The sequence below is a fragment of the Cervus elaphus genome, chromosome 25 (assembly GCF_910594005.1).
Source record: "Cervus elaphus chromosome 25, mCerEla1.1, whole genome shotgun sequence".
In the NCBI taxonomy this organism is placed as follows: domain Eukaryota; kingdom Metazoa; phylum Chordata; class Mammalia; order Artiodactyla; family Cervidae; genus Cervus; species Cervus elaphus.
Window position 1 is genome coordinate 37,591,404 of NC_057839.1, and position 15,157 is coordinate 37,606,560.

Sequence of the window (15,157 nt, forward strand, 5' to 3'; positions counted from 1 at the left end):
ATAAATTCCTCAGACTTCACTCTGGAGATCTCTTATCTGTGATTCCTTCCACCAGAGAAGTGGCTCCTCTGGTTGCTTACTTACAGTACCTCCTAGAGGTATACCCTCGTTTGGGGTCTTGCCCCTCTCTGCCTCCTTGAGGCAGAATCCTCAAGATGATCCACACCAGAAACTCACTGCATTTCATTGTTACAGACCATACCCCTGACCTTTGCTAGCATGTTCCACATGGTTACCACTGGTCAAAAAAAGACTGGCCAGACAGTACCACATGAATGTAACTATTCCTGCATAAAGCTCAAAATACTTGCCTTAATTTGTATTTTTGTACTGAGATTTTCATGTCTAGAGGAAATTATGGTAGTGTTATAGCAGTAGTAATAATTTGGTTTGCTGATAATATAATTAGACTATTAACATTACATTTGCACAGTAAAAAATCTAAAAGAAAAGCAGGAAAAGTAAGTTTTTAGAGTCTCTAAGTAGGGAGTTAAGGTAACTCATCAAACTGAAGTAGTATAAAATGGTTTAAAATGAAAAATATCTCCCTGCCCCCTTACTGTCTTTTATGAAGGTAATGTTTGTTAACATTTTGTATACATTTAAAGATGTTTTGTACATCTATAAGTATATATTCTTCAATTAAAAATACAGATGAATTCATTCACAACTGTAAATAGGACTGTATTTAATTTTTTTCTTTAGCAGTATATGTGAGATATCTTTCCAGAGCTTTGCATTTAGAGCTATCTAATTCTCTTCAGTGGCTACATAGTAAATTATGTGACTGTACCCTAATTCTTATTATCACTCTTGTATTTTGGGCACTGAGATTGTTTCTAGCTTTTTAGTTTTGTAAACAGCATTTGCTTTATATTCTTGGATTCTTTGCGTACTTGTGCAAATATATTTGTTGAACAAATTTCTAAAGTATAATTGTTGAGTCAAAAAGTATATTAATTTAAAATTTGGATAAGTACTGGCAAATTGCTTTTCAGAGATGCTACCAATTTCTTCTGAACAGTTTGAAGTGGAGATCTTTTGCAATGAAGATGGTAGTGTGATTGACTGTCTCAGTTTAAATTATTTGACTAGAAGTTTTCCAGGTTTTAATTGGAAATATTTTTTACATTTGACCTGATTTAAATCATTGAAGAAAGAGATACTATTTTTCACCAAAAGGTTCTAAAATGATAGAACTCAGTTAATTTCCTTTTAAAATTCCTAGTGACTATCTTCAGGATTTAATATTAAGAAACTTTTTTTTGTTTGTTTTTAGTGAGGAAAGGAATTCAAATAAGATGAAAAACAAAAATTTTAACTTAATTATATGGACCCCAAAATATTAATTGAAAATGGGAGAAGAAAAAAAAAAAAAAGAAAATGGGAGAAGAGTATAAACAGAAAGTTTATGGATATGGTAGAACATTTTTGCATTCATAATAGCTTGTTATATCTATGCTCTTCAAAAATTTCTCAAATTTCCTGAACAAAAAAAAAGATGTTCATTCTTTTTTATTTGTGCTTCCGAGATTTGCTAGGTAACTAACATATTAGAGATTTAGTAAATGTTGTTATGGTAATATATATAATTTAAACAATATTATTTTCCAGGAATATAATTCAAAATATGTTGACTTGATTGAAGAACAGCTTAATGAAGCACTTACCACTTACCGGAAGCCAATTGATGGTGACAACTATGTTCGTCGGAGTAACCAAAGGTATAGTCCAGTTAATGGAATAATTTATTGCTAGTCCTCAAACATAAAATTTAAAATCATGTTGTTATTTAAAGTTTTCTGAGTACTTGGATATTTTTACACTGACATAGGAAAAGTCTTTTTAAAGCACATCACTGAATGTACAAAATTTCAGTGGCATTCATAACTTGCATTCCCTGACTTGTAGAGCATTTAGATCCCTTCATGTTCTAGCCCTCGTCTGTCTTTCTGGTCTTAGGTCTCTTACCATTACTCTGAAACCAGCTAAACTATTATTTTTCTAGAAGAATTCTAATGCCTTTCCACCTCCATATTTTTATTCATGCTGAGTGATTGTCTAATTGTTTATCTCATATTTTAAGTCATTTTGTAAATTAGTATGTTTACAATGAGCCAGTAAGTTTATCAGTCATTTTTATCATACTAGATTACAGCGTCCTCATGTCTACCTACCTGTACATCTTTATGGACAACTGGTACACCACAAAACAGGCTGTCATTTATTGGAAGTACAGGTAAAAACATAATTTGCTTATTTTAAATAGCTACAGTAATAGAAAAAAGTTAATATTACTAAAGTGTTATCTTTGCAAAAACTTCTCAACAGCCTTAAAGTCAGTGGTATAATTGCTTTTAAAGCTCCATCTTGTAACTGACTTTGGCATTCTGTGCTTGTAGTCCTTACACACATAAACAGGCCTGCATACGTTTCCCTGACTTACAATCTTCTACATATGTAATTTGCTATGTAGAATAAGTAACCCAGTCAAGGTCCAAGTTCTTTTCCTTTCTAGTTTGTTGGGAAAGTTCATCTTCTTAGTAAAAAAAAACATGCTGAAAAATTGAATTTCTTCATTCCTCTCATTGGAAAATTAAACTGAACCTGAAACATACTCAGTTACCTTTGGTGAGTAACAAACTGAAAGTATCAGCTTCTATTTGTTAGTATCTAACTACTCTCATATGCTTCATGAAATATTGGAGGCTTAGGCAACCAGCTGTTCTTTGAGTATAGCATGCACATCAAATTTTGACTGGGAATATGTCTTGCTACTAGGTCTTTTCAATAAGTATAACCATTTTCTTATTTTAGGAATAGTTACAGAAGTATTTGTGTGTGTTTCTTAACAGTAGTAACCTAGATGTTCAGTTCCTTTTCATATCAGTATTCATCTCAAGAGCAAAAGTTTTATGTAAATATACTCCATAATTTCATGTATTTTTATATTATCCATGAAGATTATTGAGGTGTGTATCTTTATATTAATTTTTTTTAATTTGCTGAAAATTTAAATGATTTTCTCAATGTCATTACCTCCATAGTATGAGAAGCTTTAGTTGTTAATTTATTATTTTCTTTCTGAAAGAAATAATGATAATTAATGGCTAACATTTTATAATACTAAGTCCCAAGTACTTTGTTAAACTTTATATGTAATAATTCATTAAATCATTAAACTTTATGAAACAGAGGCTATTATTATCCCTGTTTTAGAGTTCAGGAAATCAAAGCATGGGGAGATAGAGTAACATGCTGAAAGCCACTTGCTTAATAAGTTCCAACTCTAGTATATGAGCTCAGAGCCCATGTCCTAATGCTGCTTCTTAAGAAATTTTGCATAAAATTATTTTAAGATTCTAAATATATAGAAATTACTAAATATAAACCTTAAATAGATTTTAATATACAATAAGAAAATATGTTAAAAATGTATTGTTAATCATATGGCATTTTTTTTTCCTTCTCCAGAATATTATTACGGAACTCTGTCACAATGTTCGTACACCAGATTTGGATAAATGGGAAGAAATTAAAAAACTGAAAGCATCTCTTTGGGCCTTGGTTTGTAATAAACACTTCTATGAAATCTTCTAAATTTTTAGATTTTTACTCATTTTCCCATTGATATTAAATAAAAATTATTTTGTTTGGAATTTGTTCTTAGATTAGTATTCTAAAGCCAAGATTGTTTCTGCCCACTTAAATATTAAAAAGTAAATAATTAAACTATTGTTTTTCTTGATAAGACAAAAGTAAAGTGAAGTTGCTCAGTCGTGTCTGACTCTACAACCCCAAGACAAAAGTAAAGTGAAGTTGCTCAGTCGTGTGTGACTCTGCAACCCCATGGACTGTAGCCTACCAGGCTCCTCTGTCCATGGAATTTTCCAGACAAGAGTACTGGAGTGGGTTGCCATTTCCTTCTCCAGGGGATCTTCCTGACCCAGGGGTCGAACCTGGGTCTCCCGCATTGCAGGCAGATGCTTTACTATCTGAGCCAACAGGGAAGCCCCTTGATAAGACAAATGGAACTTTAATTCCTAAAGTTCCTTATGTGAGGTTTTTTCACACAGTTCTTTCTTACAAATGTGGTTAGATTTTTTTGTGTTATAGGTAGCTTTTCAAATCTCTTAAGAGTTACTCTCGTAAATATATTTGTCATGTGATTTCCTTTCTTTCAGGGAAATATTGGCTCATCTAATTGGGGTCTCAATTTGCTACAAGAAGAAAATGTGATTCCAGATATACTGAAACTTGCAAAACAGTGTGAAGTTCTTTCAGTCAGAGGGTGTGTGATTTAACTCAGAAATCTCTATTGGATATACTGTTGTTCACATGTGGATGTGAGAAAAATAGTTTATGATTATAGTTTTTCAATGCATTAAATTAAACATCTTAAGGAGTTCCTTGTTTAATATTACTTTATTTTTTAGTATTATAGTATTGACAGTTACCTTGCAAGTAAACAGTGAGAGTTTAGCATGTGTCCAAATAGTCCAGTATTCCATTAGCCTAAATATTCTGAATTTATTTCAGAAAAGCTAATGTATGTGTATACATATGTTTTTTATTTGATTATAATGCTTTGAAATTATTTCCTTGTAATTAATAGTTTTATTGGGAAGATTTTCATGTTATTTTTAATAGCTTATTAAATAAAATGCAAATGTACATATAGCAAACTAGTATTTTATGGCTGCTTTAAGAAATCTCAGTTTGAAATTAAACTGTCATTACTTCACTTTTTACTTACAGGACCTGTGTATATGTTCTTGGGCTCATAGCCAAAACCAAGCAAGGCTGTGATATTCTAAAATGTCACAACTGGGATTCTGTAAGGCACAGTCGTAAACATCTGTGGCCAGTGGTTCCAGATGATGTAGAACAACTCTGTAATGAACTCTCATCTGTCCCAAGCACCCTAAGTTTGAACTCGGAGTCAACAAGCTCTAGACATAATAGTGAAAGTGAATCTGCACCATCAAGTGAGTGTTACGACAGCATCATATGAAGTTAGCCAAAACTAACACTGCCGATGTAAAAATTTAAATGAATTTTACATTCTTAATTTACTTCTTTCTGAGATAATTTCGCAGTAATAGCCTCTTGGAGAATGTGTATCTTTTCACAACAGGGAGTATAGCCATCAACCTACGTTGTTGTTTCCCTTTGCTTTCTAAATAGCTGTTGGAAATTCCTACTTACAGAGTTAAATAATAAATCATGTGCCAGAAGAACCATCCCCCTCCTTTTTTTTTGCAGTTTCTAATAAGTAAATGTTTATTCACCTACTGTCATCTTTTACCTAATTCTTTAGTTCATTTTTCATATATAGGGTTGTTGAGCTAGAATATATTTGTTAAGAGATATTATATTGATGTACTCATTTTTAGAAGAAAAACTAAATTTTAAAATTAAATAGTGAAACTGCTAAAAGGAAGTATCAAAAATCAACTAAATGAAGTTTTAAAAAATCAGCTAAATGAAAAATGGATTGCATTAAACACCATTGTGTTAAACGGTGCTAGGTGCAAAAATTTAAGACCCAGTTTTTTTTTAAGAGAATAGGGCAATATTTATCAAACATATTTCACGAGATCTAAGACATCCTAAATTATATGCACACCACTGTGTAAGAAAAAAAGATGCCTATTGCAAGATACATCCTGATTTTAGAGTGTGAAACATGTGCATCTTAAAATTGACATAATACGGAAAAACAGGGCAGTGTGCAAGTTTAAGATTTTGTTTTGCCTTTGTTCAGAATATATTTGAAATCATTTCTAGGTATTCAACAGAAAAATAAAATACAATCCCGTAGATGTCATTAGTCACCTGGATTGAATCTTTTAGGTAGGCATTGAATTTAGATGAGTTTCTTAGTACCTAAGACAAAATGATAAATAAATGTAATTTGTTTAAACATGAACTTAAAATGTTGTGACTCAGTTCTAAGTGTATGTTGTTCAAGATTGGACAATCATTTCTTATAAGATTGATTTCTCTTGCCTATTGTGATTGGAAGTATAAGCCACCAGGAACCTGTACCAACTGAATAAACATCCATAGTCAAGTCTCGTCTCTGCCTTTAATTTTATCCTGAATATTTGGAGGTTTTGGAAACTTACTGGGATACAAAAGAAACTTTAGATAAGCTGTGACATAATGAGTCCTGTAGTTTTTTTTTTTTTTTTTGGAAATAATAGAAGATTTCATAATGACATAATTTTATATTTTATTCAAATACAAATTCTGGATCTCAAGGAAGCTCTGTTTATTTGGCTCACCAATCTTAACTCTATTTTTGAAAATATTTTTTCCAGGTGACTATTAGACAGAAATTTCCTCAGCTATGTCACTTAAAGTTGCCATAATTATTTGTCCTTTTTAATGTCCTTTTATTATCAATACTTTTATCATAGGTATGTTCATCTTGGAGGATGACCGGTTTGGCAGCAGCTCTACTAGTACATTTTTCCTCGACATCAATGAAGATGCAGAGCCAGCATTTTATGACCGACCTGGACCTATAAAGGATAAAAATCCATTCCCTTTCTTTGCTTCTAGTAAACTTGTGAAGAATCGTATCTTAAATTCTCTTACTTTGCCTAATAAAAAACATCGTAGCAGCAGTGATCCAAAAGGAGGGAAACTGTCATCTGAAAATAAGACAAGCAACAGGCGGATCAGAACGCTTACAGAGCCCAGTGTTGACTTTAATCATAGTGATGATTTCACACCCATATCCACAGTACAGAAAACATTACAATTAGAAACTTCATTTGTTGGGAATAAGCACATTGAAGACACTGGTAGTACTCCAAGTATTGGAGAGAATGACTTAAAATTCACCAAGAGTCTTGGTACAGAGAATCACAGAGAAAACACAAGCCGAGAAAAATTAGTTGTAGAAAGTTCATCGAGCTCACATATGAAGATACGTAGCCAGAGTTTTAATACAGATACTACAACAAGTGGCATAAGTTCAATGAGTTCAAGTCCTTCACGAGAGACAGTAGGTGTAGATGCTACGACTGTGGACACAGACTGTGGAAGTATGAGTACTGTGGTAAGTACTAAAACTGTTAAGACAAGCCACTATTTGACGCCACAGTCTAACCATCTCTCTCTCTCTAAATCAAACTCAGTGTCCCTGGTGCCTCCAGGTTCTTCTCATACACTTCCTAGAAGAGCACAGTCCCTTAAAGCACCCTCTATTGCTACAATTAAAAGTCTAGCAGACTGTAACTTTAGTTACACAAGTTCTAGAGATGCCTTTGGCTACGCTACCCTGAAAAGATTACAGCAGCAAAGAATGCATCCATCCTTATCTCATTCTGAAGCTTTGGCATCCCCAGCAAAGGATGTGCTGTTTACTGATACCATCACCATGAAGGCCAACAGCTTTGAGTCCAGGTTAACACCAAGCAGGTGAGCAAATAAACATTTTAAAATGAACATGGTTGAATTTTAACAGACTTAAATGTAAAGCCTTAGCTAAGTTTTACATCTACATAAGCCTCAGAACTGACCTACTGTTTACTGTAGTAGGCTATAAGCTCCTAGTTACCCGGATATGATTTGAAATGGATTCTTGCAGCTGCGAGGGGGGAAAAGAAACTCCTTTAGGCCCTGGAAATAAACATACATGCTTTGCAAGGACACACAAGTCACAAGCTTTTTTTATTTATTTCTCGCTTCTGCAAGGATCGATTTTAAAAAGAAGCATGTCGGGGGAATCAGGAGCTTAAGACCTACAATAACAAACAACTTTTTCAGGTAGGTCAATTTAAGGCTCCAAAAGTTGACCTTTTCTTTTTTTTTTTTTTTTGAAGATAACAAAATTTCAGTACAAGTCTTTCCAGCTTAAGTTGTTTAGTCGCTAAGTCGTGTCCGACTCTTTTGCGACTCCATGGACTGGTAGCCCGCCATTTTCCTCTCTGCTTGGGATTTCCCAGGCAAGAATACCAGAATGGGTTGCCATTTCCTTCTCTACGGGATATTCCTGACCGTGGGATCAAACCTGCGTCTCCTTCATTTGCATGCAGGTTCTTTATCACTGAGCCACAAGGGAAACCCTCAGTTTAAGTAGCTGTGATAACTAAGTAGGAACCAAATGAACATTCAGTGAATTACTTGGTCCTCAGAATTCAGCATTGCAGTATGCCTGTGCTCAAGAACATTTGGGAGATTTCTGCTCTATCTAAAGATTATATCAAGTTGGTCAAAGTAGTAAATTTTATCTATAAAAGATTTTCATTGCTAAATCTGATTTTTGCAAAAATTTCTAAAACCTAATTTTTTGTTGGGTCAAGTACTTCTAAAAATCTTCTGTAGTTTTTGATTATTCATTTACATTTATTAAGTGGATGTATTTGCCAAGTAGTGAGCCTAGTTCCTAGCACAAATTAAGCACTCAATAAAAGTTAGCTATCATCATCATCATTATCACTATTATTATTGATAGCTATTTCTTTAATGTAATCCATTTGGCTCTTATGTAATCAAGTTGTTAAGAAGTTATGAAGGAATTTTCTTTCAGTAATGTTAACACATTTATTAGAAGAGACTCCTTGCAGCAGATAGTAAATTATGTTCCCTTTGGTAGGATTTCATAAATTATGCAATACTGTCTTACCTATCTGACAACGTCATCCCTCTCAACAACTCACTAGTATAAAGCTATGCAGTGACATTCACAAATTTTATTCAAAGGAGGTACCTCTGACCCACATTCAAAATTTATCAGTGTTTATTCTAACAAGTTTGGATATCAGGTTTTCAGGCCTATAGAACAATAATTAAAACCTTTTACTGGTAAGGACCCTGTGACAAGAAAGAACAGCTGTTGAAATTGGTAGCAAAAGAGGAAACTTTTTTTTTTTTTTTTTTAAATATATTACTAAAAGAGGAAACTTTTATACTAAAGCAAAATACTTGAAAACTCAGATTATAGCAGCTAGTAGCATTCAGCCAGGGGCAGTAATGTAGCACCCAAAATAAGTAGTAAGGACGCCACCATCTTGCAGCTCAGTACAATAAAAAAAGCGCTGTTAACTCTGGACCACCCAGTTAAGATTATTCTACCCACTTAGAATCATTCTATCTTGTTGAAGCAGGTATTTCTATCTAAACTGGTTACAGCACAGGTAAAAAGTTTCATTGCTTAACTATTCATTAGAATAAACGAGAGATGACAACAACTCCAAATCACTATTTCCTAATCAGTCTGGGTTCTTAGGATCTTATTTCCTGTACTCTCTGTTAGAATGAGAGAAGGGTATATGGAAGTTTTACTCCCAGAGTAAAATTCCAGGTTATTGGCATTATAAAGGATTGCTATATATTTTTCATTTCTTGGGAGAGGGAAAAAATGAAAACAAGAAAAAGCAATCAAGAGAAACAAGAACAACTGTACAAAGGAATGAATGCCAAACAGAAATCTTATGTTCATCAAATCTTCCACTTACTCTTCAAACTGTGTTAAGTATTTAATATTTAACCAGGGTCCATGGAGGAAAAAATTGTCAATATTAGTCTTCCTTTTCCCACTTCTTTCTTTTGGTTAATTCAGAGAAAATGAAAATGATGGAAGATAGCTATACATTTACTCTTAATAGTTTGGATCGAGGCTGAAAAGATTTTTTCCTATAAAATTAGAAGAGTAGTCATTCTCATACTGTGGTATAATGATTAGCATGAATCCAGCAGTCTTAAAAACCATATCTTTCTGAGGTGTTTCTTTGAGGCATAGCAGAAAAATACACTGAAGTAGGAATCCTTAACCTTGAGATCTAATCCCGGCACTAAGTGAAGGAACTTGGAAAAAGTTCCATAATTATGCTGTAGTATCTTATCTCCTTGGAATTCAAAAGCTTTGCAAGCCTTATCAATCCAGAACAAAGGCAGACAAAACTCTCAATTGTTTACTGTTGTAAATCTATATAGTAAAATTCATGAATTTTGAAATATGTAGGCCTCGATTGCTTGGAGGTAATTGGAGTAGATCAGTGGTTTTAAGCATTTTTTAAAGCATTAACTTTTTAAGTAGAGAACCCCTTTCTTCAAAAAACTTTTCTGTGGAAATCCAATGTGAAGGATGTGTAAAAATGGAGCTACTCTGATTGAAATAGGTATTGTGGAGGCAAGTATAACAATAATTTCTTCCCCGTCAGTCCAGTAGTCTTTGAAGAGTTCTCTGGAATTAGAAAGATAAACAAGTACAAATTAAAAACTGCGGCCCTAGTTTTAAAATTTGTTAATTTCAATTCTGAGTGGTTTTTATTTGGGAATTAGGAGTGGTTTTTCCTATGTTACTTTTAGTAGCTATTTATAAAACATTTATTTTGTATGCTTTTCAAAATCTTTGTTATCAGGCTACATTTTTACATTTTAAATGATTTGAATTTTCAAATAGCAGTATACATATACTGTAGAACCTTGAGTACTGCCTTGTATATACAAAGCAGGCATATAATAAGATATTTTAGTATGTCTGTTGCATGAATGAAAATCTGTATAAGGAAGGTATATCTTGTGGAAATGTTAGTAGTCCATGGCATGGAATCACTGGTAAGGAATGTATTGAGGAAACATCAGTGCTTCATATAAACTATCTTTTGTAGTATTTATATGAGATACCATTTTTACTGTTTTGTGTATGTCTGCTATATTAGAAAATCTTATGTTGATAAAGTAATTACTATGCAAAAGAATAAGTTATTAAGCTTATTTTAATAAAAGTAGTATTAAATAGAATTAATAGATGTGCCCTTACTTGTATGATAGCAAATCTGGCAGTCTCAAGTGACTGTGAAGTTAATATTTGGATAATACCTCTATTTTCTGAGGTCAGTTTTTGTTTTTATTTTTATTTCTAGATGTTGAACGTTACCTTAATTGCTCACCTTTTCACTTTTACCTGAGAGACCATAACAGTTGTTTTTGGTCAACAGTCAACATTACTAATGAACTTTTATATATCAATTTATAGGAGATAAATATTTTCAAGTGTTTATATGTTCTCAGTACATAAGATGGCACTGTTTAGTACTTGACATGCTTTCTCTCCTTTTTGAAGATATGAAAGAAAATAGACTACAGTTATTTATCTGATTGTTATAACAAATCAAGAAACTAATGCAGTTTTTTTAATGATATTCTAGGTTCATGAAAGCTTTAAGTTATGCTTCGCTAGATAAAGAAGATTTATTAAGTCCTATTAACCAAAATACGCTGCAGCGATCCTCCTCCGTGAGGTCCATGGTGTCCAGTGCGACATACGGTAGCTCAGATGACTATATTGGTCTTGCTCTTCCAGTAGATATCAATGATATATTCCAGGTATCATAAATTCTTTTGGTTTCTTTTGAATTAGTTTACTGTTCTTTTTCATATTCTATTAGTTGCTTACTAGAAATTATAATTTAGAGTAAATACTAATTTTAGGGAAGGTGATATTCTTAGGCAGTTTTAGTTAAAGAAATCTTACCATAAGAGTTATTCCACCTTTCTTGACTATTCTGTACTCTTTTTAGCACCTCTAAGTCCCCAAAACATTATCCTTTTTCTCTTCTCATACTAAATCAGCATCTTGTTTGATTTCTTTATCTGTATATTCTCTATAGAAGTTTTAAGTCCTAATCTTGCTTTTTAGTCATGTTTGACTTATTCCTGTTTTTTTTAATTGATATATAAGTGACATAAAACATTGTTTAAGTTTGAAATGTACAGTATATCCCTTGTTTTATTTAATCCTTTGATTCTGCTTATCTCATACATGGCAGCCACGTACTGTGGTAATCCCACAAAATACTCACAAATCTCTAGATGGTAGATAGAATTAAGAATACATTTGTCTAGAAGACCAAAAACACTTTGCTGCTGCTGCTAAGTCGCTTCAGTCGTGTCCGACTCTGTGCAACCCCATAGACGGAAGCCCACCAGGCTCCCCTGTCCCTGGGGTTCTCCAGGCAGGAACACTGGAGATAAATTCTAAAATAATTATTTTAATATCCATTTAAGTAACTAAGGATAGATAAGGACCTTAACGGTTTTATGTTATTTTGTCAAATTTTGGTAATATAACTTCCTTCAGTATCTTTTCATTATAGGTTCATGTGCTCTAGTAATTCCATTTAAATTATATTTCATTTAATTTTGCTAATATTCATAAAATGAATTTCTTTTTATAATAGGACTTACTGTGACTTATATCTATTTCAGGTAAAGGATATTCCTTATTTTCAAACAAAAAATATACCTCCACATGATGATCGAGGTGCAAGAGTATTTGCCCATGATGCTGGAGGTAATGGATGGTTTTTGTTCTCTTTATATTAAAAAGAAAATTCTTATCAGTAGGATGACACTAAAAATTCACATATACTTAATTTTGGGCAACAAAATAGTTGAGTCAATTTAAAATTAAACCATAACTTTTTTTGAGGGGGAACTAAGTACCTAGCCTCTCAAGAAGACAAAAACCAGATCAGTTGTTTCTGTTTTAAACATATAATATATGAAAAAAAATTTAGCACTTACCCTTTTTGGAGAGAGGAGAGAGAGAGAAAATAATTATATACATGATCTCTCTTTGCCATGAGCTGTAGTATTCTAATTAATATATGCATATCAGCCACAGATTTAAAGCTTTATAATCTTGATTTTTTTCTTAACAAGGACCTCTTTAGACCCAGAATTATTTACTTTTTCTTTATGCAGATATTGAGAAGAATTGAAATGATACCTAATTGTATAATTTTATTTTTTTATTTTGTATTTAAAACCTCATGTTAAAGTAAGATAATTATATCTGTTGATGTTAATTATTTTCCTAATTTAAAGCAAATTATCCTATTTTTCCTCCCCAATTAAGATTAGATTTTGAGTCATAAAAGGTGTTCTGATTTTCTTCCCTAATTTCCCTTCTTTAAAATTTCACATAGTTTAATGCACCTCGAAAGAAGTGTCAGTGATGCCATCTTCCTCAGATTATGTTTTATATTTATTCACACACAGGTCTTCCATCTGGAACTGGAGGTCTTGTAAAAAACTCTTTTCACTTGCTACGACAGCAGATGAGTCTTACGGAAATAATGAATTCAATCCATTCAGATGCTTCTCTGTTTTTAGAAAGTACAGAAGACACTGGACTACAGGAACATACAGATGATAACTGCCTTTATTGTGTCTGTATTGAAATTCTGGGTTTCCAGCCCAGTAACCAACTGAGTGCAATATGTAGTCATTCAGGTGAGTGATTATGTCTGTCTGGATGAATCCACCTGAATTTGAATCTGCTCCAGTCACAAGATCTCTCCCAGCCCTACTGATCATCCTTCTTTCTCCACCTCATTCCCTCAGCTTCAGTGCAGTCCCTCAGCATCTACCTGTGGAGTGTTAGTGTTTGTCTCCAGTTTTGTCCCCTTGCAGTTCACCTTTCATACTGTTGCCTTGGATTAGTCTGTTAACAGTTCTTTACTGACTTTTCATGTCTCGCACACAAGACTCTGATCTGTCGATTGTTTTTATCACCATTCTCCTATCTTGTGATTGACATGCCATTACTGACTTATTTGGTGTTTTTGAACAGATTATGCTCTTTTTCGTGATTCTGGGCTTGAAAAGTGTGTTTTCCATGCTGTTCCCTCTTGCACCTTCCCCTCCTCACACACATGTAAGCTCACACATAGCCACATAGAGTCCATTTGGCAAGCCCACCTCATCCTCAGAGACGGGAATGTTTTATCTTCACAGCTTTGTCTGACCCTCTTAGTCAGATACTGACACTTTTTCCTCTTTACTTTTATTGCCCTTTGTACATAGATCTCTTGTGTTAATTATTGTTGGTTATTTTTTCCCATTCCATTCAGTAAGGTGCTTCAGGGTATAGTCTGTCATGCCCTTTCATTTTTATTTTCTAACACCTAGCTACATACTGCTTTATATACTAGGCACTCAGTATGTTTTTGGTGAGACAGAAAGTGAATCAGACCCAGATTCAGCCTTTTTATATGATATGTATGTTTAAAGTATAACTATAGATACCTTTTCTTGGTGAATATCACTTCGCCACCCTCAGAAAAACGTAGTGATAACCAGAGTTCTCTGGGCCATTCATCTCCACTTCTCCATGGTAGTCTGATTAAAATCTTCCCAACTGATGGATTTCGGCACACTGATAACTGAGTAGGTTATGGATGTGCTGAGAGATTAATCCTCTCCCAGTAGGGCCTGGGTTTGACAAACCCTTGGACAAGGCACTTCCCACTACGAACAGGGACTCAGCCTGCTATATTATTTTCATTTTCTGTTGAGTGAAAGGTTTGGTCAGTATTGTTCTGATGTACACAGAAAAGAAGATGCTACTTTAAGTCATTTGTCTATACATTATTTATGATGTTTTAGTTCTTGTAAGTTCTGTTTATTTACTCATTCAGCAAATACTTAGGAAGCACTTACTGTGGAGTTTTGCTATACTGTTTTCTCTTTATCAAACAGGAAATAGGGAAGCCAGCCCTCTAATTATGCTGTCACAAGACAGTCCAGCAAATTCTGATCCATTTGTGATCTATTGCTGAGCTAGTTGGGCTTCTCTGGTGGCTCAGACAGTAAAGAATCTGCCTGCAGCATGGGAGACCCAAGTTCGATCCCTGGGTCGGGAAGATCCCCTGAAGAATGAAATGGCAACCCACTCCAGTATAGTAATCAAGTTGAGACGCATCAAGTTTGGGACTTGTGGAAGAATTGCTGCCGTCAATGAGGCTCTCACCTTGGCTCAGCCATTAGAACCCCTTGACTTGTTATTCAAGTGATATGAAGTGGGGAGAATGACTCTTAATTGGGAAATGATTACAATTTACTACTGATATCCTCTCAGGTGTGAAAGGAAGCAGGCTAGTTGTTAAGAAAACACTGAACCTCTACTCATTCATGCAATCAACTTAATATTTATTATGTCACTCTGGGGATCAGGCATTGCTCTATATGCTAAGAAGACAGTTGTGAGAGGAAAAAATAAAAAGACACTATTCTTATATTGTATATCCAATGGAGAAGGAAATGGATTGATCAACCACCCAGTCAATACACAAAATAATAACCATATTTGCAACAAGTGCCATCAAGGGTAGGTACCAAGTATTGTTTTTCC

General features: G+C 33.7%; 1 protein-coding gene across 3 annotated transcripts in view; it reads left to right on the forward strand.

Moving 5' to 3' along the window:
* Positions 1 to 15,157, forward strand: part of RICTOR (RPTOR independent companion of MTOR complex 2) — a 126,800-nt gene that overhangs the window by 95,782 nt on the left and 15,861 nt on the right. For 2 of the 3 annotated variants that reach the window (XM_043887183.1, XM_043887186.1), the window contains 10 exons: positions 1,615 to 1,724; positions 2,152 to 2,239; positions 3,475 to 3,567; positions 4,185 to 4,291; positions 4,759 to 4,988; positions 6,426 to 7,434; positions 7,711 to 7,782; positions 11,169 to 11,346; positions 12,229 to 12,313; positions 13,024 to 13,257. In XM_043887183.1, coding sequence (XP_043743118.1) covers positions 1,615 to 1,724; positions 2,152 to 2,239; positions 3,475 to 3,567; positions 4,185 to 4,291; positions 4,759 to 4,988; positions 6,426 to 7,434; positions 7,711 to 7,782; positions 11,169 to 11,346; positions 12,229 to 12,313; positions 13,024 to 13,257 — 2,206 coding nt within the window. The remainder of the gene's footprint in view (positions 1 to 1,614; positions 1,725 to 2,151; positions 2,240 to 3,474; positions 3,568 to 4,184; positions 4,292 to 4,758; positions 4,989 to 6,425; positions 7,435 to 7,710; positions 7,783 to 11,168; positions 11,347 to 12,228; positions 12,314 to 13,023; positions 13,258 to 15,157) is intronic. The other variant, XM_043887185.1, reaches the window with a different exon arrangement.